This window comes from Caretta caretta, chromosome 4 (genome assembly GCF_965140235.1).
Source record: "Caretta caretta isolate rCarCar2 chromosome 4, rCarCar1.hap1, whole genome shotgun sequence".
NCBI lineage: Eukaryota > Metazoa > Chordata > Testudines > Cheloniidae > Caretta > Caretta caretta.
The window spans coordinates 48,937,671-48,963,855 of NC_134209.1; the positions used below are offsets into that span (position 1 = coordinate 48,937,671).

Sequence of the window (26,185 nt, forward strand, 5' to 3'; positions counted from 1 at the left end):
AAAAAACCAACCCCATAATGTACCTGTCAGCTGTGCAATGCTTTATATGTAGCAATTGTTCAAGTGCAATGGAAAATTGTTTAAATCATTGATCCTCCCAACTTTACTCACATGAATAGTTTGCAGGACTGGGCTTTAACTGTGCAATGTCAACACATACAGTTTACCTGTAGCTCTACACGTTCCTTTGTATATTCTATTTATTTCCAAATGACTGCCATTAAAAAGTCAACATTCACTTACTTCCACCACACAGTGGGAGCTGAGATGTCACTTATAGAAAAATACTATAGTATCTCATATACCACAGGAGAATGACTGTTGATAAATGCTGACCTTTTGATGAAAGAAAAGGAGTACTTGTGGCACCTTAGAGACTAACCAATTTATTTGAGCATGAGCTTTCGTGAGCTACAGCTCACTTCATCAGATGTTTACCGTGGAAACTGCAGCAGACTTTATATACACACAGAAATCATGAAACAATACCTCCTCCCACCCCACTGTCCTGCTGGTAATAGCTTATCTAAAGTGATCAACAGGTGGGCCATTTCCAGCACAAATCCAGGTTTTCTCACCCTCCACCTGGACCCTCCACCCTCCACCAAAACCTGGATTTGTGCTGGAAATGGCCCACCTGTTGATCACTTTAGATAAGCTATTACCAGCAGGACAGTGGGGTGGGAGGAGGTATTGTTTCATGATTTCTGTGTGTATATAAAGTCTGCTGCAGTTTCCACGGTAAACATCTGATGAAGTGAGCTGTAGCTCACGAAAGCTCATGCTCAAATAAATTGGTTAGTCTCTAAGGTGCCACAAGTACTCCTTTTCTTTTTGCGAATACAGACTAACACGGCTGTTCCTCTGAGACCTTTTGATGGTGACCAAACAACAGCCCTCACTCCATATTGAGATATCTATTGTTGTTGGTGGGAGAAGTGTTACAAAATGAGAGCAGCATATGGTTGTAAATTTATATGAGCCAGATTATGCTCCTGATGTGCATGTATGGATAACCCACTGTACATGGATCTTTCCCCTTCTGCACAGAAGGGAGATTGGTTACTCAACTTGTTACTGAGATGTAAAGGCATCTTTCTGAACAGCAAGACCTTCTGTAGTTGAAAGTTTCGCACATGCTTACAGCTGGTCCTGCAGGACAGAGCTGACAGATTTTACTTCTGCCTGTTGCTTGACTTCAGTGCAACCAACATTCTAAAAATATCACTCTTCCAAATCTCTCAATCCTGGGTTTGTAATTAATCATCAATATGCTAATTGCTCAGTAGACTACCTGTAAGAGGTGTGCAGGAAACTCCTGCATCTTCTTTGTGGCCACAGTTGTGGTCTCGCCAGGAGCTCTTTGGACACTGTTCTATGGACAGCTCATTCCCTGTACAACGTACTTCATCCAGCAGCACTGGTCCTGAGCCTTCTCCAAAGTAAGCCTGGCTCCATGCCTTGGCTACTCCCCTGTCCAAACATAATAAGGAAAGACTCAAGAATCACAAGCCATTAAAAAGAGTCTTTAACTTGGTGGTAGTGGCTGAAATGTTGAATACCCTCTGATCAGCATAATTAACAGCAGCAAATTTTCAAGTAGCAAGTTGGGATTCACAAAAATAGTTATCTGGCTGGTCCCTGAAAATCCATCCCACATTATGCCAGATGGGATTACTAAATCCTGGATTCTGAGCCAACTGAGAGCATGTTGATTGTCTCCCCCCCTCCCTTCCCCAATTACTTTCATGCCTCACAATGTTTTGTATAAGGTTGTGATATTAGGTATCATCACTATATTCTATCATGTTTTATGCATGACATTTTTCTTCCCTATCCTTTTGAATCTTAGTGACATTCCTAGGAAATATCATCTCTATCCATTTATATCAGCCATGCTGTCCAAATATTCATTTATTACACACTAGGGCTGTCAATCAATCGCAGTTAACCCACGTGATTAACTCAAAAAATTAATCATGATTCATCGCCGTTTTAATCGCACCGTTAAACAATAGAATCCCAATTGAAATTTATTAAATATTTTTGGATGTATATCTACATTTTCAAATATATTGACTTCAATTACAACACAGAATACAAAGTATACAGTGCTCACTTGATATTATTTTTATTACAAATATTTGCACTGTAAAAATGATAACCAAAAGAAATAGTATTTTTCAGTTCACCTCATACAAGTACCATAATGCAATCTCTTTATCGTGAAAGTGCAATTTACAAATGTAGATTTTTTTTGGTTACATAACTGCACTCAAAAACAAAACAATGTAAAACTTCAGAGCCTACAAGTCCACTCAGTCCTACTTCTTGTTCAGCCAACCGCCAAGAAAAAAAAGTTTGTTTACGGGAGATAATGCTGCCTGCTTCTTATTTACAATGTCACCTGAAAGTGAGAATGAGCGTTCACATTGCACTTTTGTAACCAGCATTGCAAAGTATTTACGTGCCAGATATGTTCAATATTTGTATGCCCCTTTCTGCTTCGGCCACCATGCCAGAGGACATGCTTCCATGCTGATAATGCGTTAATTAAATTTGTGATTGAACTCATTGGGGGAGAATTGTATGTCCCCTGCTGTTTTACCCGCATTCTGCCATATATTTCATGTTATAGCAGTCTTGGATGATGACTCAGCACACGTTCATTTTAAGAACACTTTCACTGCAGATCTGACAAAACGCAAGACGGTACCAATGTGAGATTTCTAAGGATAGATACAGTACTCGATCCAAGGTTTATGAATCTTAAGTGCCTTCCAAAATCTGAGAGGGATGAGGTGTGGAGCATGCTTCCAGATGTCTTAAAAGAGCAACACTCTGATGCGGAAACTACAGAACCCAAATCACCAAAAAAAAGAAAATCAACCTTCTGCTGGCAGCATCTGACTCAGATGATGAAAATGAACATGCATTGGACACATGTCCTCTGGAATGGTGGTTGAAGTATGAAGGGACATACGAATCTTTAGCGCCTGTTCTCACTTTCAGGTGACATTGTAAATAAGATGCGGGCAGCATTATCTCCTGCAAATTGTAACCAAACTTGTCTGTCTGAGCAATTGGCTGAACAAGAAGTAAGACTGCGTGGACTTGTAGGCTCTAAAGTTTTATATTGTTTTATTTTTGAATGCAGGTTTTTTTGTACATAATTCTACATTTGTAAGTTCAACGGTCATGATAAAGAGATTGCACTACAGCACTTGTAATAGGGATTGAAAATACTATTGTTTTTTTACAGTGCAAATATTTGTAAAAAATATAAATATAAAGTGAGCACTGTACATTTTGTATTCTGTGTTCTAATTGAAATCAATACATTTGAAAACATAGAAAACATCCAAAAATGGTATTCTATTATTGTTTAACCGCACAATTAATCATGATTAGTTTTTTTAATCGCACAATTAATCGCGATTAATTTTTTTAATCGCTTGACAGCCCTATTGCACACATATAACAATAATGCTATGTACTTCTATAGTGACTTTCACCTGATCTCAAAGCACATTAATTAAACCTAACCCACACCCTCCATAAAAACAATCCTGACATGAAGTACGTAAGCTTAATTATCCACATATTACAGATGAGGAAACTGTGGCACTGAGTGGTTAAGTGACTTGACAAGCTTACACAGCAAATCAGTGACAGAACTGAGAATGCAGTTTTCCTACCTCTAGTCCTGTACTACCAGAATTTAACTCCTTTTTCTACATAATGCTTCTTCAATGCAAAAAAAAACTACAGGAATTCAAAATGTGCTCTTATATTAAGTATCATAAAAGACATTCTGTACTTTAACACTCAGTGACCTATTAGCACTTTTCCATCTCTACTTGCCAGTATCCTATACATCCATATATTAATTTTAATTATCTTAATAGTTTGGTTTCTCTCTATACAATGGTACCTCTGTCCACACTTCCTTTCTAGTTTTAATGAGCAGTGCTTTTCCGATATTCTATTATTAGGGGAGTGGGTGGACCAGTGGATACTTCAGAGAAACTGCTGGCTTTTGGGTTTAAGTACCTAAAGGATTAGTTTAAATTAAAATAAATAGTTGTTTAACAATTTTTACTATTTATTTATTTGTGCATGGGGAAGTGTGCTACTTAACTAATTTGCTTTGAGGGAGTAAGCCATTGTTAGTAAAAAAAAACTTTGCTAACAAGCAACATCTTTTTAGAAGCAGGGAAGGTTCTGTGTGTTCTTAACTTGGACAGGCCTTGAAGATTTTGATCTTAGATTTAATTATTACAACCCCTAAATATCTTTAAAACAAATACTCAGATGCTTTACTGTGATTTTTCAATCTTTATGCACTTAAAATTCAGACAGTCTGACAGGGTAAGAGGTTTCCTTTTCCTTGATTTATCAATTTTAATTAATTATGGAATCACAGAAGTAGAGAGCTGGAAAGACCCTTGAGAGGTCACATACTCCCTTATCCTCCCTTTCTCTCCCCCTCCGCACATTGAGGTAAGAGAGACAGGGGCGTGTGTGTGGTTGTAGGCGTGCGCATGCGTTCCAATCCATTTAATGCTTTGCTCATCCACCCTGTCATATATGTCACTGAGGGCACTGCAAGCAAAGACAATGGGCATATCTATACTAGGAAAAATGGTCATGCTTTAAAATATGTTAGTAAATAACCAGCACCATTTTAAACATAACTTCGCACCTTTTATAGAGGATAGATAATGTTTCAAAACATGAAAACATTTGTTTGTGGTCAGCTCGTTAGCTGAGGGGCCAAGGCTTCTGGGAGTTGATCTTCTTGTCCTCTCCCCTCGATGAATACCTCCACTGATTCAGCTACCCCGTGCGTCATTTTTGGTATCTTACAACCCTAAGAGTTTGTCTGTGCAAAAGTTGTACTGGTAGAGTTAAAGTGACACAACCCAGCAGTATAGATACTGTTATAAAAGTGTTTATACCATTATAGTTATTCCCATATGGGAAGGGAAATAAACTAAACAATAAGGCACCTTTATGCAATTATCACTGTATCCACATCTGGGGTTGTACTGATATAACTATTCTGATTTAAAAAAAAAATCATACACCTAACTGAAATAGTTGTGCTGATACAAAAACAGTGTGTGGGCCAGGCCTTCAATAGCCAAAACTCAGGTAGTCCTGATCTCTACATAGAGTAAGGATAAAAATCCCTTTCACCTGCATGTGTAAGGATGGCTTAGAGTAAGGATGGATGGGGGGATCTAAGAAGTCCACTTTATTTTAATAATCTGATGCTAAATACTTTGTTAAAAATGTTCTTGTAGCCAAGTATTACATGACACTGCATATAATTTGTAAAATAAAAATAATAAATAAACATTTATTTATACCAATCTTGCAGTCCATACTGTAGCAAAACTTTTATCCATACTAAATTATTGTACAGCTTTATGCCTCTTCCTCCCAACAACATCCTCTGAGGGGTGCTCAGAACTTTTGAAAATTGGGATACTTATTTAGGCATCTTAGTAAGGATTTAGGAGCCTATTTTTAGGTACCCACTCTTTAAATCTAGGCCTTCCCCACCTAGTTTCTTGCAAGTGCTGCAACATCTTGCATTTGTCCCATTTTTTTCAGCATCCCTCGTTTCAACATTTCTCCACCTTCATTTTCTTTTCCCCCACCCTCGGTGTTGAGGGATCTCCCTTATCTTTCCTCATTCTGTAAACCTTTGAATATCCCATCCTAAAGCCCATGCATCATAATGATCCTCCCTCTGACTGAAAGTTGGATGGAATTCCTTCTAGATACTATTTCTGTTAATTTGAATGGAGAAGTGAGTATTAGGCCTCCCTAGAGAAGCATCCCAGGGCATTTTAGGAACCATTGAGATCTGGTCCTCCAGCAGCTAGAAGGGCTGAGGATAAGCCACAGACAATCAAGGTCCAACAGGCCAAAATAAAAGGAGCTACTTGCTGCAAGCAAAGCAGTTCCTGGCGGTAATTGGTGGAGTGAGTGTTCTTTCGGCTATAGCCAAAGGAACCAGGCTGGGCTATGGTCCTTTGCTGCCACAATGGGTGGCAGGAGTTCAGTAGTGACAATGCTGATTCAATTCTAGAGAAGGGATTAAGCCCCAGAAGAGTAACAAACCATTTATTTATAATTGGCTTGGAAGGGCAAGGAACTTCTTCTGATTGAGTTGTTGTACCCTGGTAGGGGTTTGGATAGTGTAACCTAGCTAGAGGGCTCAGCCACAGTAGATCTGCTGAGGTAGGCTGCAGGGCTTACTGGGTGCTGAAGAGAGTGGCAGCACCATGCTTGGATACTGGGGGGTGCTCACAGAGGCAACTGTAACCCACTATCTTGCTCTAATATCTTGCCCCCTGGGAAGTGGTACTCAAACCAAGTTGGGGAAATACTAATTAAACATGTACCTAACACGTTTCATTTTCCCAGACCTTTGCAAATAGTAATAACCTACCTCAGAGGGGTGAGGTGAGGATTAAAGTAATGTCCCCTTGCCACAGAAGGGGCAGAGAGCTCAATGGCCTACCCAAAGTCACAGAAAGAGTCAGTATCATAGTCCAGATTAAAGAACTCAGGAATTTCTGGCTCCTAAGCAACAACTCAGAGCTCTTGACCACGCTTCCCTAAGCTAGTACTTCTTTCTCTCACACATTTCTTGGGAAAGGCACTCATTTGAACCTGTGCTGTGTGTTATCACAAAAAGATGTCACTGAAATGTTATGAAGTGTAGCACAATTGCCAACTCTCATGACTCTACTGCAAGTCTCATGGTATCTTCTGTTTTTTTCTTAAAGCTCCAGCTCACGGAATAATGTAAATAATGAGACTCTCTGCTTTTTTCCTTTTTCTTTTTTTAAGAAATTCTCTAGCCCTATAGGTTGTGGTTGTAACTTGAAAATATTAAGCCTTTAGTCTTTGTTAAGATTCCTTCCCCACTCTGAACCCCACTCTGCATGAAAGACCCCCTAAGCTTATTCTTACCAGCTTAGGTTAAAAACTTCCTCAAGGTACAAACTTTGCCTTGTCCTTGAACCCTATGCTACCACCACCAAGCATGTTAAACAAAGAACAGGGAAAGAGCCCACTTGGAGACGTCTTCCCCCAAAATATCCCCCCAAGCCCTACACCCCCTTTCCTGGAGAAGGCTTGATAAAAATCCTCACCAATTTGTACAGGTGAACACAGACCCAAACCCTTGGATTTTAAGAAAAATGGAAAATCAATCAGGTTCTTAAAAGAAGACTTCTAATTAAAGAAAAGGTAAGAGAATCACCTTTGTAAAATCAGGATGGAAAATACCTTACAGGGTAATCAGATTCCAAACATAGAGAATCCCTCTAGGCAAAACCTTAAGTTACAAAAAGACACAAAAACAGGAATATACATCCCATCAGCACAGCTTATTTTACCAGTCATTAAACAAAAGGAAATCTAACACATTTCTAGCTAGATTACTTACTAACTTAACAGAGTTTCTGAGACTGCATTCCTGATCTGTTCCCGGCAAAAGCATCACACAGACAGACAGACCCTTTGTTCCCCCCCCCCGCCCCCTCCAGATTTGAAAGTATCTTGTACCCTCATTGGTCATTTTGGGTCAGGTGCCAGCGAGGTTATCTTAGCTTCTTAACCCTTTACGGGTGAAAGGGTTCTGCCTCTGCCCAGGAGGGATTTTATAGCACTGTATACAGAAAGGTGGTTACCCCTCCCTTTATTTTTATAACAGTCTTCAAAATTGGAAGCCAAATAAAGACAACCACATCTATTATTCTTAAAAATCTCATGATTGTAGGACCTGACTCTTGACTTTTCAATGCTTGGGGTTGGCAATACTTGTATTAGGTAGAGAAGTAGCCAGTTCAACCAAAGTATCCCTTGTAACCAGACCTGTTCTGTTTGTTAGACTTCATAAAGTGCTGTTTTAGTAAGTGATACAAATTTGGGTTAGGTACTATATTATTATGAATCTGTAGTATGTTCTATTGTGTGCTGTAAAGTGCAAAAATATACGAAGACCAATTTTTCAAGCCTAGGTGGCTAATCCATATTTAAACCATTAAATAATAGTTGCCCAATCTCAAAGATGCTGAGTGCCTTTACTTCCCATTGATTTTGAGGGGCTTTGTGGGTGCTCAGCACTTCTTGATATCAGGCTACATTTATATACATAGCTAAATATGGACTTAAGAACCTACTTTTAGGGCATTCGTTTTTGAAAATTTTGGCCTCTATATAGTACTTTTTCATGAGGTATATTACTTGTGCTCCCTGCATATTGGCAGACAATCCTTACTGCTGGTGTGAATGCACTATTTTGTATAACAGTAAGACTGGCCTACTGGTAGACTTTTAGAGGGCATTATTTTAACACAACTGAAAGCTCACTACAGCATAAGCAGATCTTCTTCCAGGATCCAAATACAATGTTTTACTAGTAGTAGAGCTATGATGGGTCCCCCTTGAAAACTCAGATATTTGTAAACATCGATCTCTGAGCTAACTATCCCTATTCCACTATTTAGTGTATATCCAGAAAGGTGTGAATCTTTGGTACAACTCTTATTAGTATTAGAGAGCATCTTCCAGAGACAGTACTTCCAAGAATAATGTTAACATGGCAGGGTGGGGACAGTGGTGTGATACATTACAAAATCATGTAATAAGATTGTATGCATGGGAACCACTCCATATAGACAATTACATATATTTAATAAGATAGGAAACTCTGCAATTCCATTATCAAGAATCAAAAAATAGTTTCCTTACTTTGAAAATACACTCATCCAGAAGACTTCACAAAATGACAGGGTAAGAAAATTAGATTTGTGCTTGAATTCTCCTCCTGCCACCTTTACAATTTTAACATGATATAAAATCTCATCTCTTGACTTTCCGAGAAGCCTTGTTAACATCTTGCTTTCATCTCCCAGTCAACTTCACCAATATTAAAACGTCTTCAACCTTTCTTTTAAAAAATTAAATTAGGAGTTAAATTTTAGATGATATTTCAATTTTAATGAACTGTCCTTGCTTTGCAATTGTAAAAGGTAGGCAAGATATAGAGGCCAGAAGGAGAGCAGCCCCAGACTCTCACAGGTCCTAACTGCTGGACTGGGATAACTGTGATAAATTATCTGACTTCAGTTTATGGGGTAACATTTCCATAGCATGCTAATCACACATGTAATAAAAAAGCCTTTTCCAGTATCTCCTGGTTCTTGTAGGTCTCATTACACTGCAGATGGAGACTACGGCATGCAAGAGAGAGAAATTTATTATCTGCTAAGAGGCCTTCAGAAATCAGGGAGATAATGTTTCAACTCCTGACTGTGACAACAAAGTCTATTATACTCTAATGAGACTCTAGATTTCCAATGTGGTAGAGACCACAAATCCCAGTGACATAACAAATTGGTGTTTATCAAAAAGTATATGGGGAAACCAAATCATGAAATAAAAGAGCAGTAGTTTCTGCTTATCACCAGAAGATTAATATTCTGAGGTTTTATATTCTAATAATGCTAAAGCAAAACTGAAAGAGCATAGGACACTATTGTGGAGAGGGTTATTTTACACTTTGTAGCACATTTCCATTTGGATTAACTGTAGGCAAATGTGGATGGTTTGCCCTGTTTTGTAACTGTTGTGCCTGCCCCTGTTGGTAAAATTTCAGTCCAGGGATAATGAGCACACCTGTCAAGACATCTTGCTTCTTTGGGTATATCTATGCTATCTCTGGGAGTGTGCTTCCCAGCTTGGGTAAACAGTCAACATGTTAGCTCTTCTCAAAATAGCAGTGCAGCTCAGGCTAGCTGCCTGAATACATACTTGGGGATCCAGGCAGGTTTGGTCTCAGGCAGCTAGTCTGAGCTGCTGCCCATGCTCTCCTTGGCTTATCCTGATATTTTTAGTGCAGTAGCTTGAGCAGAGCTAGCATCAGTCTGTCTCCCCAAGCTCGGGGAACACTCCCTTAGATGTAGCCTTTGAGATCATATAACTGTAGACTTTTTTTCAAAAAGTCTAAGCACCATCCAAACACATGTGAGCCTATTAATCCACTTTTACTCAGAAAACAAAAGGAAATCAGGTCCATCTCAGAAATAAAATCTATAGAAATTAACCAAAAGCTTGGGTTTTGTAATCCTAATGTAATCCTGCCAGACACAATAATGATACTGCAAGTAGCCCTTTCCAATGACACTCTATATTAAATGCAATTCACTAGCTTTTCCAACTTACTGATAATAGCCCAGTAACATTTGAGCATCGTAGAAAAGCTCATGAGGAAATGAATAATTCTCTATTCAGAGCACAACTTGAATGGTATGCTCTAAGTAAGGCCTGGGGCCACAAACTGAATGAGCAGGATACCCATTCAATGAGCACTATCCATTCTGTCCATTGAATCAGATAGGGGTCCTGTGGGAAAAAATAGTGTGATCGAGTAATTGAAGACTGTATCCTAATCCACATGCACAATTTGGTTAAATCAAAGTTACACAGGCAACCTAAATTTTGATATTTCCTAATTTTTCAGTGCTTCACTTTGCCACCTTAATTTTCTTTAATGTAGCTTTAGTATGTAATTTCCCAAGTTTAAAAAAAATCAGTTTTTTTTTAAAAATGTGGAACTTATTGATTCTCATATGACTGATCAGCAGGGTTAGACCTCTTAGATCCACCACCCAGACTTCTGCCTCTTGAGCTAAGTAACTGATAGCAGTAGTAGGTTGTCATTCTCTATGTGGGCCAGCCACTAGAGGGAGATGACACACATATTTTACTTACAGGTTTCTTAGGTATTTGCTGACAGGAGACTTAGAAATCCTGGGTTCTATTCCAGGTTTCTGGAGCCACTGTGTTCTAGTGACCACTGACCTATGCCTCTGGCCCCTGCAATCTGTGTTCCAGTCCCAGCTTCCCTCCAGCACTGCTCTCCTCAGCTCCTCATTCTAGCCTGTCTAATCACCATTCCCCCATGGTTCCACATCCCAGTCTTTCCCCACCCTTCTGTTTTGTCCCAGTCCACCACCACCATCCCTCCAGTTTCTTATCTCAATCCCTCCACCCTGTTTTCCCCCAGGTTGAGCTCCTCATCCCTTTGCATTCTAATCAGGTAGCTTTCTCCCTCTCTTCCTCACTGCTTGGATCAGCAGGCAGAAGACCGTCTCACTGCTCTCAGTTCATGTGCCCAGAGCCACAGTCATTCCTGACTGCCAGAAGGAACAACTGCAGAAAAAGTACTGCTCACCCTCTGCATCCATGGGATGGATCATTCTCAATGAAGACAGCATATTCAGAGAATTTAGTTGCCAAACGTTAACAAATCTCTAGCAAACGTGCAAATGGACACATTCCAGAGGCTCATAACTTGGCCAAATTTGGACAGATTTTCACAGGGATAGCAAAAGGCAGGGCAGCACCCATGCCAAAATTCAAGTTCCTGCTCCAAAGTAAAGAGGTGCTAGGCCTTTAATTAAATGGTTGTACAATATTATTTTATTTTTTTAACATGAGCAAAACATTTTTTCTTAACCTCATGACTGGAAATGACTGAAGGGTTTTTGATGAAATTTTCTGAAAAAAAATCTTCACCCCGAAACAGCCCCCCATTGTGGAAAACTTCAGCTCAAACTGCAAAAGTTTGGTTAAGTTATAAGCAACTGAAAACAGGGTATTATGATGGAAAGCGTCAGGCCTCTTTAACTACAGACATTGATAAATGTGCCATCTGTAATTTTAGTGGTTTCAAAGTGTAATTGCAATTTTAAAATGTTCTCCTTTTGAAAGCATTGTGTACTGTTTGTTAGCTTTCCTTCTTTGTTAGAAGTAAAATGTATTTAGAAAAACTAACCCAAGGCCAAGCTGCCTACAGACAACTTCAGCATCTGCATCATCCCACTGGTCATCACAGACAGTTCCCCATTGGCCAGTGTGGTAGACTTCCACTCTTCCTTCATGAGCATTGCTCCCGCCAGCCAGACGGATTGGAATAAAGGCTACAGTTAAACACAAAACAGAGGAAAAGGTCATTTATTTCCCAAAATGTTACTCAAAGCTATACACAAATGGAGAGCACTCAGCTTCACCTGGCTTTGGTCAAGTATTATGCAACTTCTTAACTAGATGAAAATCCTGAAATTGAACGAGTTAGAAAAGCTTTTAAGATCACCATCTGCATACGCTTAGGCAGGTGAATAATATTACGCTGATGAGTAGCCCCATAGAACTCACCCACACAAAGTTATGCAAGTGCCTAAGTGCTTGCTGAATTTTAGGGCTATAGCGACAAATACTGCCCTCAGTGAAGCGGGTGGGGCGGTGGAACTGCGTGTATGTAAGGCAGCATTTACTCCACAGAGTCTTGATCACATAGGGTGAAATCCTCGCTCCCCTAAAGTCAATGGTAAAATGCCCACTGATATGTAGTGAAGCCAGGATTTCACCCAGAATGTCTTCTGGCACTGATCCCAGTCTTTACCATAGTCAGTCTATCAAAAGTTACTCTATCTGGATTACTTTAACTGAGGAGGGTTTTTCCCCCTAAACATTCTCTGCAGTGAGTCTTCCTTGTTGCTCAAATTGGGGACACAAGGTTCCCTCCTGCTGTGACTCCTGTACAGTTTTCCTTTCAACAGCTAAATATCTGAGCATGAAACTAAGGTGATGGAAATGACACAAAGTTATATAATGCACTTAAACTATTTTGATGTAACTTTTTAGAAGATTATATCAGTATCCAATGTCTGGATGACTAAAGTGTGACTCAGTTCAGTTTACACTCTCCAGCAAATTAATTTTACCCTGTTATCTTTCATTTATTTGATTGCTGAAAGTGAGCATTTTGGAATTTCTGAAGATGCCTCTGAACATTTCACCGGCCATGAAAGCTGATGATTTTTCTGATGAAGCTTACGTAGAAAGGCTAGTGGTGGCAAGAATCTGAAAAAAACACAAGCAACTTCAAATAACTTTACCTAAGTAACTTCCACTACCCTAAACTATGAATGATAAATCAATCTTCTAGCATTCTTAAAACAGACAAAGCTATTTTATTCCACTATGCCTAAATGAGCCCTCTAAGCAAAACAAAGAGGCTTTCTGTTGAAATGTCAACTTCCTTTCAATGGAAGGGGAAACTTGGTGAACTAGGTAGTGTGACTTTCAAAATGCGTATTTTTAATTTCTTCATTTATTATCGAACTCAGAAAATTGAAAGCTTACCTGCCCTAGAAATAATATGTAAGAAACTTCACTCTCAGTTGCACTAGCTTTAAACTTCACAACAAATGATTCAATGCAACACTGACATCAATGGAATTATATCTGCATCAGGAATGCTGAATGACGGCCAAAGTGTGAATATTTGCCAAAAACAGTGGGATTGTCAATACACTCTAATGACTTTTCTAAATCTAAATGCATACATAAAACATCAGTAGTTTAATGCACCTCCATAGTGTGTGTGTGGGGGGGGAGACTGAAGAATCTACAAAACTTAAACTGTAGCTACTTGTATAGTCTTTCTTTTCTGTTTTGTGCAAATAATAAGGGTCAAATGTTTGAATTGTGGCTGACCTATTTGTGCTAGCAACTCTTGCTAATGCATTCATGTCACATGGACACTCATGTACCTGACTTGCAGGCACAGTCAAGTACTTAAATATTCAAGAGTCCTAAATTATATCTACAGTTATTTGAGGCCACAGTTATACAGGTAAAAAAAAAGAAGGCCTAATGAAAGCAAGGCTGAAAATTTGACCTTAAGTGTGGCTGAAGACAATTGCTTAAATGCCAGATATAACCTACCTCTTATGGAAATTATTTCTCCTCAAATATATAACTGTTCACTTAACTTGGTGGAGTTAAGATTAAGCGAAAAAATTTAAATTGTTTAAGTAATACATCTATTTTAAAATATTTTTTTTAAAATAAGAGGCACATACTACCTACAGATCCCAAACATATACACTCTGATAGCAAAAGTGAAGAACTCTGTTTATGTAGAATGTACACGAGGAGTTAAATCTTGATCCTATTGAACCCAATGGCAAAATTCCCATTTGGCCTTCAGTATAACATCGTTTCCCTTACTTCAGTGGTCCAGTTTGTTTCCTAAATTAACTGGAATACTGCCTCCATTTCCTGTACAACTGTGAAGGTAAGTATGACCAAAACAACTTGATCACTTACTCTTTGAACATTTTAAAATATCAAAATAGCCTCCATAGGAACTTGGGCAAAAATGTGTCCTTCCCTGCATGGGCCATAAAGTAGAAATGGGGAAGAGAGGGTACAAAGCCTTACATTTCCTTGTAAACCTGTGCAGGAGCCATCTACAATCACAGCTCTAATCTAGTGCCAGTGGTGTTAATTCCTCAAAGAGAGTAAGGTGAGGATGGAATCATGGCCCCCCCAACACCCATCAAAGAGCCCAGGGGAGCTGCTGCATGTGGAAGCAGAGAGCACACTGCACCCTTTCCAAGAGTGACAAACTCACTCCAGCATCTGCAGCTGCCCTAGACCCCCTGCCCCTCTGCTTTGGAGGAATTCTGGCTAGTTCAAACAGAATTCCCTCTGGGATCCTCATTGCTGCACAACTGACCCTTCCTCACAGCCTGTGTTTTAAAGCAAAAATTAGCTATTTGCTGCTCTCACAATGCGGAAGGACTTTTAAAAAGTGAATGATATTATGTTACATTTTATTTTAGATCTTTTCTTGGAAGAGGAAATTAAACTAGGATTGTTTATTAATGTAATCGTGTACATTATGACACTTCAAATAAGGCAAAAAGTTAATCAAAAATTATATACTTTTACCATGGGAAAAGCTACACATGACAGCAGCTGCCATTTTTTGAGGACATGTTCCACCCTGCCAGATGTCTTTTTCACACAGCAGTATATTTTCTTCATCACCATGGCAACGTACATCACTCCAATAAACAGGGATAAGGCCCAGTCCAGAAAATGGCGTATGCTTTGCTGTACCTCTTTTGCTGTAGAAGAAAAGATCAGTATTGGATATTAGGGAAAAGAGTTGCAAAATATTTGAGATGCCTGCTCAAAAATACATGGGGGGCCAAATCCTGGGGTTCAGGAAAAGGGTTTTGCTCAGCAAGAAAAAGTTGCAGGGCAGAATCCTTGTCTGCAGTCAGTCAGGATGTTCATGCATTTGCGCCCTCACCACTAATACAGGATCTGAAAAGGAACACCAAATGTAGCCTGTTTTTTCCCCACTCCAGTATAAGATGAATTGGTATAGTGGAGCCAAACCTGCACATGGACCAATTGGGTCTGCATAACCTCGGACTCAATCACATTCCCCTCTTCTGTATGCTGAGTGGCAGAGACCAACCACAGAGATCTCTTCCACAGGCCACAAAAGGGCAACTTCCCTACATGAGACCTCCAGTGCTCTTGTTCCACTATACAGCTAACACAGTTTTTAAGGGTATGTCTACACGGCAGCTGGGAACAACCCTTCCAGCCTGGATAGACAGACTTGCACTAGCTCAGCTTGAGTTAATATTCTAAAACTAGCAGGGTGGACACTGAGGCTTGGGGTAGCCTCCTGAGCTCAGGCTCGCTCCCAGCTGCAGTGTAGACATACCCAAAGCCACTTTTGTCCTTTATGTGCCTACACAGGGTGCCCCGGATTTGTCCCATAATTAAATGAACTTTGCAAACAAGAAAAAAGCAGACCGTGTAAGGTCAGAGGACCAAATGTGTAGAGGTGCTGGGCACTTGAGGAATACCCACAATTTTACCTCTTAGCATTTGGCCCAAAGTTTGTGCCATGACAACATAAGCATACATTGTTTTCCACTCCTGTTTGCACGGATTCTTCTTTTTAGTTATCCTTGTTTAAATGGTTCTGTCATTTACACCATCACTAAACTTTCCTTGCTGATAAGGATCCTATACAACCAAAATACTTGAAGTGCTGAAGGTAGGAATAAGTTAAAATGAAAACAGGATAAAGAAATATTGCACGTAGGCAGCTAAAACCATAAGCAAAATCACAGCCTCCAGATGGGCTGAACTTTTATCTCCTCTAATCTGCATATTTTTATAAATTGGCTTGGTGTACGCAGATTAACATTAAGACATTCCAAAACAGCTTAGATTCAGTTCTGACTGGCACTCTTAAGAGTGGAATAATCACCAGAAACGTCAGAGTGCAAATATTTCACACTAACACCTAGAGCCTGTAGCAAACAAAAGGACATTTGATGTATAGCTGAAACAATGTCAGAAAGGCAAAAAGCCACCATATTTTGTGAGTTACTATGAAACTGTAAACTGAATGGGATGCTGAGATGATTCAAGTAATTTGACTGGCTAATGCCAGGGCATTGATTCTCTAGCAGCTTAAATTGCATTATCCTTGACAAAAAATCCATACACTTATAAGCATTTCTCACCACCACACCCCTCCTCCATTTTCATCTTATAATAATTACATCATCTATATAGGCACTTCCTAGAGATAAATGACTGGCTACGGTTAGTGGCGCTCAGTTCAATTCTTCCTAGCTGTGTAATTTATCCCCAGAAAATATCCTGAAAGTTATTATTTAATTAATCAAACCACTAGGGAATATTTATGGCAATCTACTGAGTCTGATCTGATAGTTACACCTGCCTGTCAGATCCCGTAATTTAGACAGTCATTCTCCTGTCTCTGTCAGAGATAACTTTACAGGTAGTGAAAGTTAAATATACACATGCCCTCCCCCGCAAATAAATTTGGAGTGTTGACAAAACATTTTGTTTTCTATTTCTATTTCCTGCAGGCATCTGGTAGAATAGATATTTCTGTATTTGTCTATTCAGAAATTAACTGCTGCTTTCCAGGCCCAGAAAGTCCTGGGGACAACAGGAGTGCTGAAGTATTAGCCTAATTCAGGGCTTCTCAACCTGTGCAACATGACTAGAATTCTGTAAACTTTCTCCATGAAAACTTGAAACCATGCAAAACTTGCTTGCTTACAGCTTTCATTACAAATCTGATGTTCAGAGAAAGTCTCTCAAAAGATTTGCTGTGTCAACATTTAAATTAACCTTAGGATAGGGGATGCAGACACACACAGAACAGCTAGTCACGTGAAGCCCTATGTAGCAATAATACCAAGTTTCACCAAAAACTAATTATGACTCTCTGTAAAGCTTTTGTTGGAATGGGTGTCGGGGATTACTGTTAAGGTGACAGACCACGTTTCCCTGGAAACTGGCAATATCCCAGATTTAGAGCCTGTTTAGGAAACCTTGCCGGTTTTACAAAAAATTGCTCTGCCCAATGCTGGCTTCACTTACATTGGTATAGCTCCACTGACTTCAGTGGCACTTCTCCTGATTTACCTCATGTACAATGAGGTCAAAATCAGGCCCCGTATTTATTCCCCTGAGCCTAGAGACCTGAAGTACCTACTGACCAGATGAGCATGTTAAATTCGCAGGGTTGTTGTTAGTATGTATGCATCAAGGGTCTCCCCACATCTTAACAACATCCCTCAGACTTTCCAATGAGCTTCCTCCTTCAGACAAGTCCTCAAGACATCCCTTCTTTGCATGTGAGAATCAGCTCTACAGCATGGTAGGGAAGAAGAGAAGGGGGTTGCTTGACACTCTTCACTCGCTATCCCATGCACTGCTCCCCAGTTCCCATGGAAACAGTCCTTGCATGTCCTAACCTTTCATGATCAGTTTCCCAGTTTTCAGTGTGAAAACCTGGTTACCATCTTTGCCTCTTATTCTCTTCAGATGCCAGAAGCAGCCTAAAAACCATGTGTTGATTCTCATAGCAACTCCTTTGAATAAGTACAAGAATTGGGGGTAAGGATTCTGGGGAGAACCAGCTTTAATATATAAGACAGAACTGGTAAACACCTCAGGCAGCAAATATTAGTCGTTGCAACATGCTTGCTACCTAGTTATTGTGTAACTGTGGACTGCTGGGTAGAGGGCACTTTTTAAACTTGCCTCAGGCAGCAAATGCTTGGCGCATCGGAGGAGTAACAGTTGTGAGTGTTTGAAAGTTGGGTCATGGGAGAAAAGATATTAAGACTTAGGCCTAATGTTATTTTGTGGCATTGCTTCACAAATATGTTAATAGCATTGGACACATAGTTATGGATTCAGCTGCAAAGTCTGTAACACAATACCCATTTCTTTGAAGAAGTCATATAAAGGTTTTATGTACACATTCCCAACTCTCTTACTAATACCTTTGCTAAGTGGAAGTACCACTTTCTCTGTCATTTAGAGACTATCAATTGAGAATGAAGCTATCACCTAAGAGCAACACTTTTTTTCCCAGAATAATATCCCATTCATAATGGATTTTAAAAATATCTACCAAACACAGAGCTCTTAAAGATGACATTCAAATAAGCTAGTAAATTTGATCTGGGACTAAAACTTACCCAAGCTCAAGCTGCCGACATATGACTGATGCATCATTATTGTCCCAATGACTGCTGCAGATTGTTCCCCAAATTCCATTCAAATAAACTTCAACTGTGCCTTCAAACTCATTCTTGCCACCTCGAAGTCGCACTGACCCTAGATAAGAGAATTTTAAATTATTTAAATAAGATGTTTGTTGTCCATGACTGAGTTAACTTGTGCCATTTGAAGGACATGCAGTCTCAGTTCCACTTTGCTATAAATATTTTCATGTATTTGCTTCAAGTTCATTAAAGAGGTTGCTTCTAATTAGCACTAATAATTTCTTTCTGTTGACTCAAAAGGAGGTAACCCATTCCATACAACAATTTAATGAGGAAACATCTTGATTCTAACATTGCAGCCAAAATATCAAAGATGTGGGGAGAGAGAGAGAGAGTATATGTACATATCAATATAAATATGATAGTCTATACATGAATTTTGTCAACATAATTGGCAATGTTATAAAAAAGGAAACAAAATATTGTACATAAGTGGTATATTTTTATCTTCCATCTGATTTAAAGGAATTATAAAACAATCACATGGATTGCATAGCTTCTGTACTGACCCACATAATATTATACATTTCATGGATGCCAGCAGTTTATTTCAGGCCAAAGAATGCATTTGTTCTTACTTGCCATCAAACGCTTGATATAGTTCTTACAAATTCATTATAGGCCTCTATCAAATTTCCAAATAAAACAACCTAAAAACATCATCATAACACACATTCTTTTCCAGTCCTTGTGTGTATATCATCAAAATACAGGTTGAGAGCGCAGAACACAAAATCAAGAAATTGAATAGTATTATATGAGATACCACAGAATTCTCTTTCCAGCAGCGTAAAAAGTCCCTATAGCAACATGCAATTCAAGCACCAACAGCAGAAGTGTGAAACAGTCACAGTCATATTTGTTATGCTACAAAGGGTGAGCAAACAATGAATGGTCCATAGAAATGTTACTAATTTGACAAGAGGGTAATATATTGCAGTTGTTATCAAAAAACGTGGATGGGTATTGCATGAAATATCAAGTGATCCACATGCCTATGCTCTGTTATATTTAATAGCAAAGCATAGGCCCTCTTCAACTCAGATTTTTTTTCCCCTTGCTTAAAAAACGACATTCTATTTATTATAATGGCTAGGTTAAATTTTTGTTCCTTCCCCACAAATTTCACTGCTAGTCTGTTCTGTTTTTAATTCAGTTCTCCAGGGTTATAAAACCCTGAAGGTGAACCATTCCCAAGTAATTCAAGTCCATTAACCTCAGACTCGATGTGTGTATTTTTTTGCCCATGACTTATTTTCACAGAATGTTATACAGTAATATACAAGTACCGCTTATTAAATCAAATTTTATAAGGTGATCCTTTTATACAAAATACATGATTTTGTAAAAGTTTAATTATAACAATACTATATAAAATCACTGAAAGAACAGAATTTGGAAGATTCTACTATATATCTGGATGAATCAATATTTTACTCCATTTATAGCCTTCCCCTTCACACACAGACATAGCCAGATACACACACTGGAATTTTATCTCCTATATCTGTTCTTTCCAAAACCCTTCTGGATAGACTATTATTTTAATCACAAGACAGCAATATTTAGAACAAAGTGATTCCTGACATACCAAAAAGGGGGCTTTAATAGTTGTCTGTCTCTTAAAAAATAAAAGGGTTATTTTTGTACAATGATCTTTTTCCTTTCACAATCCTGTGGGACTCCCATGGTAAGCAGTAAGAGTGCTTCGTGCATAAATATTGCAAGACCTTTCTGTTATCTGGATAAGTAAACACTTGAAGAGTAAAATTCTCCTTTCAGAGCCACAAGACAGATCTTGACTTCAATTCTGCTCTTTCTGCATCTACAGAATTCCCACTGGCAACACTGAGACTACTCATAAACAGAGCGTAGACTAAAGTAGTCAAAATTAACTCTGCACTCTGGAGAATTTTGCCCTAACACCTGAAGTCCTTTGCTTGTCTAACACTGCATAAAACAAGAGCGAGGATTGGTCCCTCACTTTATTCACCATTTTATTTCATAAATTCTCCACATTTTACAAGTCCTCTACAAAAGTTTTATTTACAGGATGTCTGTTTGCACAATATCTGACAAAAGTAAAGTGATACAGTACCGTATTTACTTCATATGTTATTCATGAACTCTAAAGTATGTGTGAGTATATATCATGTGACTCATGTCATAATTATGTAGTGGATAAAACCAGTTTGCAAATGAACTAAAACACCTTCCCCCAAAGTTTACTTAACATGTTGCAGTATTCTGGAACACTGGCAACTGCTACTCTGAATTTGACTCACTGGATTCATATAGTTTTAAAATACACAAATGACAAAATGTGATATGTAATTTCTATATGAAGGAATAGAACTAACTTTAAATAAACACATCAATCTTTTAAACATTTTTTTGGTCCAGCTCTTTTTTCTATACATAAAACTCTTGATTTTGTAATAGGCCTAGTCTCTGAATATGAGATATATGATGTACCACTGTGGAACAAGGAATTACATTTATCAACACTAGTATATGTTCATAACGTATTGCTAATTAGCTATTCATTACTATACCCTTATAGAGAATAAATGGTCCATGATATATTTTCCTGAGTGTACGTGATTCTGTGCATGCATTTAGGGCCATAGTCAGGTTCTATTAAGTCAACAGGAAAACATCTGTTTACTTTAATGAGAGCAGGATCAGACTCTTAGTTACAAGAAAACAATTTAAAAGACCATCACCTTAAGAGTCATATATTGTAAACCTAAACCCCCAAAAACTGTTACTAATAGTACCTTAAAAGAAAAATTTAAATTTAAAAGTCCCATTTACCTTTCTCTATTCTGTTTTTTCAATTTTCATCTTGAAAATGAAAATAAGTCAATTTCACTTTTACAGACAGTTTCACTGTCTGCACAGTGTTGCTGTGCTTGGGTCTGAAAGCAACAGGGGAATGTACGTTTGTTTGCTTAAAGCCCTAAGATTCCACTGGAACCTTGAACAATTGTGGAAACACTTCCATTGGTTTTAGGTTTTATAAAAGCTTGGTTTTTACAAAATGTAAACTTTCGCCCAAATTTGTGGAAATAGTTAAAGAGATAATGTTATGATCCAGTCTTGCTATCATAAATTCAAGTGAAAATCACTGTTTTTTTTCCTGAGAATAAATGGCAGGATTGGGCCTTTTTAGAAATAAATTTCATAAATCCTGCATGAGCTCCCATGTCTGGTCACATCCCTTACCTCCTGAAAACATATGGGAAGAAATGAGAATGTCATGAGGTGCTAGTCAAGATATGTATGAAGGGGTTACAACTTTCCTGCTTCTTCAGCATGCACAGAAGTGGAGAACCAATAGGAAGAAACTATTCCCCACCCTGCACAAACTACTCATTCTTCTACTCATTCTTTCCACAAGGAAGAAAGTTTGTGACCTTATAGAAGTGAAAGAGAGAGACACAGCTCACTAACTAAGGGTTCACGTGCCCAGGTCTAACCTTCCTCTTCCCTAGTCTACACTATAAAGAAAGTTTCAGAGTAGCAACCGTGTTAGTCTGTATTCGCAAAAAGAAAAGGAGTACTTGTGGCACCTTAAAGACTAACCAATTTATTTGAGCATAAGCTTTTGTGAGCTACAGCAAGGTTCCCCAAGACTCTAGAGCAAAGCCGCCATAGAAGCCAAGCCCATTGGCTGCATCCCTGGCAGCTGTGACTATCCCCTCTCTGGAGGGGATTCGGGCTCTGGACTAGAGTTACCTCTGGTAAAGTAGCATTAACTCATGTGTGGATTTCTGCCCAACCTGCTGGGTTAGCGGGAGAGTAGACTCAATTTTAAAATGGTGGTGTTGTTTTTTTAATTTTTTCAGGAAAATTTCAACAAAGTAAAACAAAAAAAGTTGACCAGCACTAAAGGAAGCAACATGCCACAAAGAACTATTGCTTGTTTCTTCTACCATCGTATCCATCATACACACCCTCTCAGAACCCACTGAGTCCTGACCATTGCCTAGAGTGGCTTCTCAGAAGTCAGGAACACCCACTGGAACTTCTGCTTCTCCCGGTCTATTATCCGTGCCCCATCTCCAACCAGTAGTTTCAAAGGATACAGATAATCCTTTCTGACTAAAGGTGTTAAGTGAAAGACATTGAAGCAGACTCAAATCCACCTCTACCACATCTTTAACAAGCTTTCTTCATACAAAACTATGTGGATTAACAACTGCAGATGCAAAAATAACCAAGTCAAAAGTAACAGTGGAAACGGGGCTGGATGAAGATGTAAATGCTCCATGCTTCTGGAGTGAAGTAATCTAATCAGAATCTGTTTCATTTACTTAAAAGTAAGTTTCTAGCTCTGTTGGTTGCAAAGAAAAGCTTAAAGAAAAGGAGTACCTGTGGCACCTTAGAGACTAACCAATTTATTTGAGCATGAGCTTTCGTGAGCTACAGCTCACTTCATCAGATGTATACCGTGGAAACTGCAGCAGACTTTATATACACACACAGAATATGAAACAATACCTCCTCCCACCCCACTGTCCTGCTGGTAATAGCTTATCTAAAGTGATCAACAGGTGGGCCATTTCCAGCACAAACCCAGGTTTTCTCACCCTCCACCCCCCCCACACAAATTCACTCTCCTGCTGGTGCTAGCCCATCCAAAGTGACAACTCTTTACATAATCAAGTCGGGCTATTTCCTGCATAGATCCAGGTTTTCTCACATCCCCCCCACCCCCATACACACACAAACTCACTCTCCTGCTGGTAAAGAAAAGCTTGATAATGTTGCCTGAACATAACTGATACAGTGATAATCTCCCTGAGTCTGCAGGTTGCCTGAGACAGTGCTCTAAGAGGTGCATCTCGATTGAGTGTTATCACCAAGACACTGTTCTAAGGAGCCCCATCAACACTACCCCGGTAGAGGACTCTGTGCATGGTAGGAGAAGAGTACTGCGAGTCTGCTCTTTCCCTAAGTAGTTTAACGCCCAGCCTCTGTGTGTGGGAGAGTGGACCTGTGCTGCCACCCCCTATGCTCTCAAGGGAAGGGAGACTTTGTTGCCAATCTTGGGAGGAAGAAATGGGGCTCTGCCTGTCTGGGAAGGGAGAAAGCCCCATGGCATGGGGATGAGGCACAAGGCCAGGGCTACTGCGTAGGAGAGGGGTCGGGGTGCATGTCCTCGTGTATCTCTAGGACCTCAGACTGCCTTAATCTAGTTCAGAATGGAGAAAGAGGATCAGAAAAATCACATATACAGGACTATAAACCTACACTCTCAACAGAAACTCCCTTTCACTTCTACATGTTTTATATTACCGAGGAAAAACATCCGATGAAGTGAGCTGTAGCTCACGAAAGCTTATGCTCAAATAAATTGGTTAGTCTGTAAGGTGCCACAAATACTCCTTTTCTTTTTGCGAATACAGACTAACATGGCTGTTACTCTGAAATTTGTATTGTGTTTCTCAATCAGTTTCATCCAATGTTACTGACAGTCAATTGTGTTTATATACAGTTTGGTAATTTTAGTTGCTCTGGGATCTGCCCCAAGTCAGATGGGTTTCATAGCTGGTGTTACCGTTTAAACCAGGTTGGGTTTGCTTCTAAATGCAAGTAAGGGTATCTGTTCAGTTATTGCTGAGACTTGCTCTGCAACACCTGCCACATAGGCTCAGGATGAGACACAGGGAAAAAACTCTCAACCAACTTTTAATTAACTCTAAAAAACAGATGGGCTTCATGTTTCTTGCAGCTTGTATAAACAGTATGATTGTCCCACTTGCCCCTCTTGTTAGTTTGCTCCTAAATCCAAAGATTCTAGCTGTCTGTATTCTACATCTCACCAAGAACAAGTGTCAGGATAGATTCTATTTGAATCAAATGAGATGTGGATCACTTCCAACTGCTTATGTGCAAATTTTACAGCAGACGTGTTTATGGTGTTAGCTAAAGGTGTGCCAGCATTTCCTTTCTAGACTGCTACTATGTTCAAAGGTTTGTAACTTGGATGTAAATCTATTTTTGAGAAGCAGGATGGAGGCTGATACTGGATACCCTTAGTTCTGGTGCTAGCTGTTCTGAAGTTACAATGGTAGAGCAAAGCACAAGAAATATCTTAAGTTTGCAATCATATGCAAACATGTAACATCTGTATTTTCATTTACATTTTGGGATATACTATACAACACACTGTGGGCTAGTACTTAATGAACTGTTAAAAACATATGTTTTAAAGTCAAATGTTGGAGCGGGTAGTGCCCTGGAAAGTCATTGCACTAGTCTTTCATCCCTGAAGGCCTGGGATCAATTGCTAGTTAGATCCAAACTGAAAATTAGTTTAGTGGTCTTATCCTTGTACGTAATGGTCATTTTTCCACACCATTTAACCCCCTTCAGTAATTCAGCAAAATTAGAGAATGATCCAGGACTTGCAAAACTGGGCCTGTCCTAATTAAGGACTGAACTGCATTGACTGGTCTGTATGGGGATGTTAGTGCAAGAACTGCTTATGTTATGGGCCCAATCAAACATCCACTGGAGTCAATGGGAATCTTTTCATTGACTTCAAGGTGTGCTGAGGACCTGATCCAATGTCTGCTGAAGTCAATGGAAAGACTCTCATTGATGTCAGTGGGTACTGGATCAGACTATGTCTCCCTGTAGCCAATGCTATTAATACCCCATTTTCATGAGCATTAAACTCAGTCTAAAATGATGATCTAATCCAAGTAGTTTACCCTTGGGGAAAAAATGGATATTGTGCATCTATGAGAACTACTTTTTCAAGAACTAGCAAGGGATTTTAGTATACAGTCTTACTGCACATTCAGGGATCTTTAAGATGGAAGATTTCTAAATACTGAATGTATTAGTTGAAATAGTTCTTTGTAGCACTACAGTTCATCATGTCAACGATTAATGGCTGAAGACTCCTTTAAAAATAAATTGAAATGATAGGCATGTAATGGAGCTGCAGTTATCTAGCTAATTGGATAATCAGGGGATAGTGTAGAACTGTAATCAGAATGGCTCCAAAGGAGTTGCTTCTGTCTGAGAGAGAAATGTAACTTTCAGGTATAATTTTTAACCCATGCTTTTTTTATTTAAATTCCTCAAATTTATAGACTATAAAATTACAGGGAGGAAGTATACACTGATCAGCCAGAGGCTTAATCGTGCTCTCACAAATGTATAAAGTGGTGGTAACTCAACGGGCTTTAATGTAGTTACTCTGACACAACTGGTATAAATGAGAAGAAAATCAGGCCCTGAAATTCTGTAGACCTGGAATTTATTTCCAACTCTGCCACTAATTTATGCAATCTTGAGTAAGTCACTTAACCTCTCTGACCTGTTTTCCCCATTTGAAAAATGGAGGCGAAAGAACACCTCTCTCTGAGATTCTCAAACGAAAGACATTAGAGCAGTTTTATGTTGTACAACCATAACATTGTTTATATTAACATTTTCTTATTAAGTATTTTGACAGGGTAGTATTGTAGTCATTTATTTTAATTTATGGTTTCTTTGGCTAATCATGAACACTTTTTTTGTTAGGTTGCTTTAAAAAAGTAAGTAACATCCAAATGTTTATCAATTCAGAAGGAAGGAAATTAAATAAATATTTTAAATTATAAAAACTGGGATTACACTGATCAGACAAAGCACAA

The 26,185-nt window shown here is 39.0% G+C and overlaps 1 protein-coding gene across 1 annotated transcript in view; it reads right to left on the reverse strand.

Moving 5' to 3' along the window:
• Positions 1-26,185, reverse strand: part of PRSS12 (serine protease 12) — a 63,455-nt gene that overhangs the window by 33,074 nt on the left and 4,196 nt on the right. Inside the window, exons 2-5 of the mRNA XM_048847428.2 lie at positions 18,441-18,579; positions 14,833-15,011; positions 11,867-12,011; positions 1,295-1,473 (exon numbers count right to left, since the gene is read on the reverse strand). Of these exons, the coding sequence (XP_048703385.2) occupies positions 1,295-1,473; positions 11,867-12,011; positions 14,833-15,011; positions 18,441-18,579 (642 nt within the window). The remainder of the gene's footprint in view (positions 1-1,294; positions 1,474-11,866; positions 12,012-14,832; positions 15,012-18,440; positions 18,580-26,185) is intronic.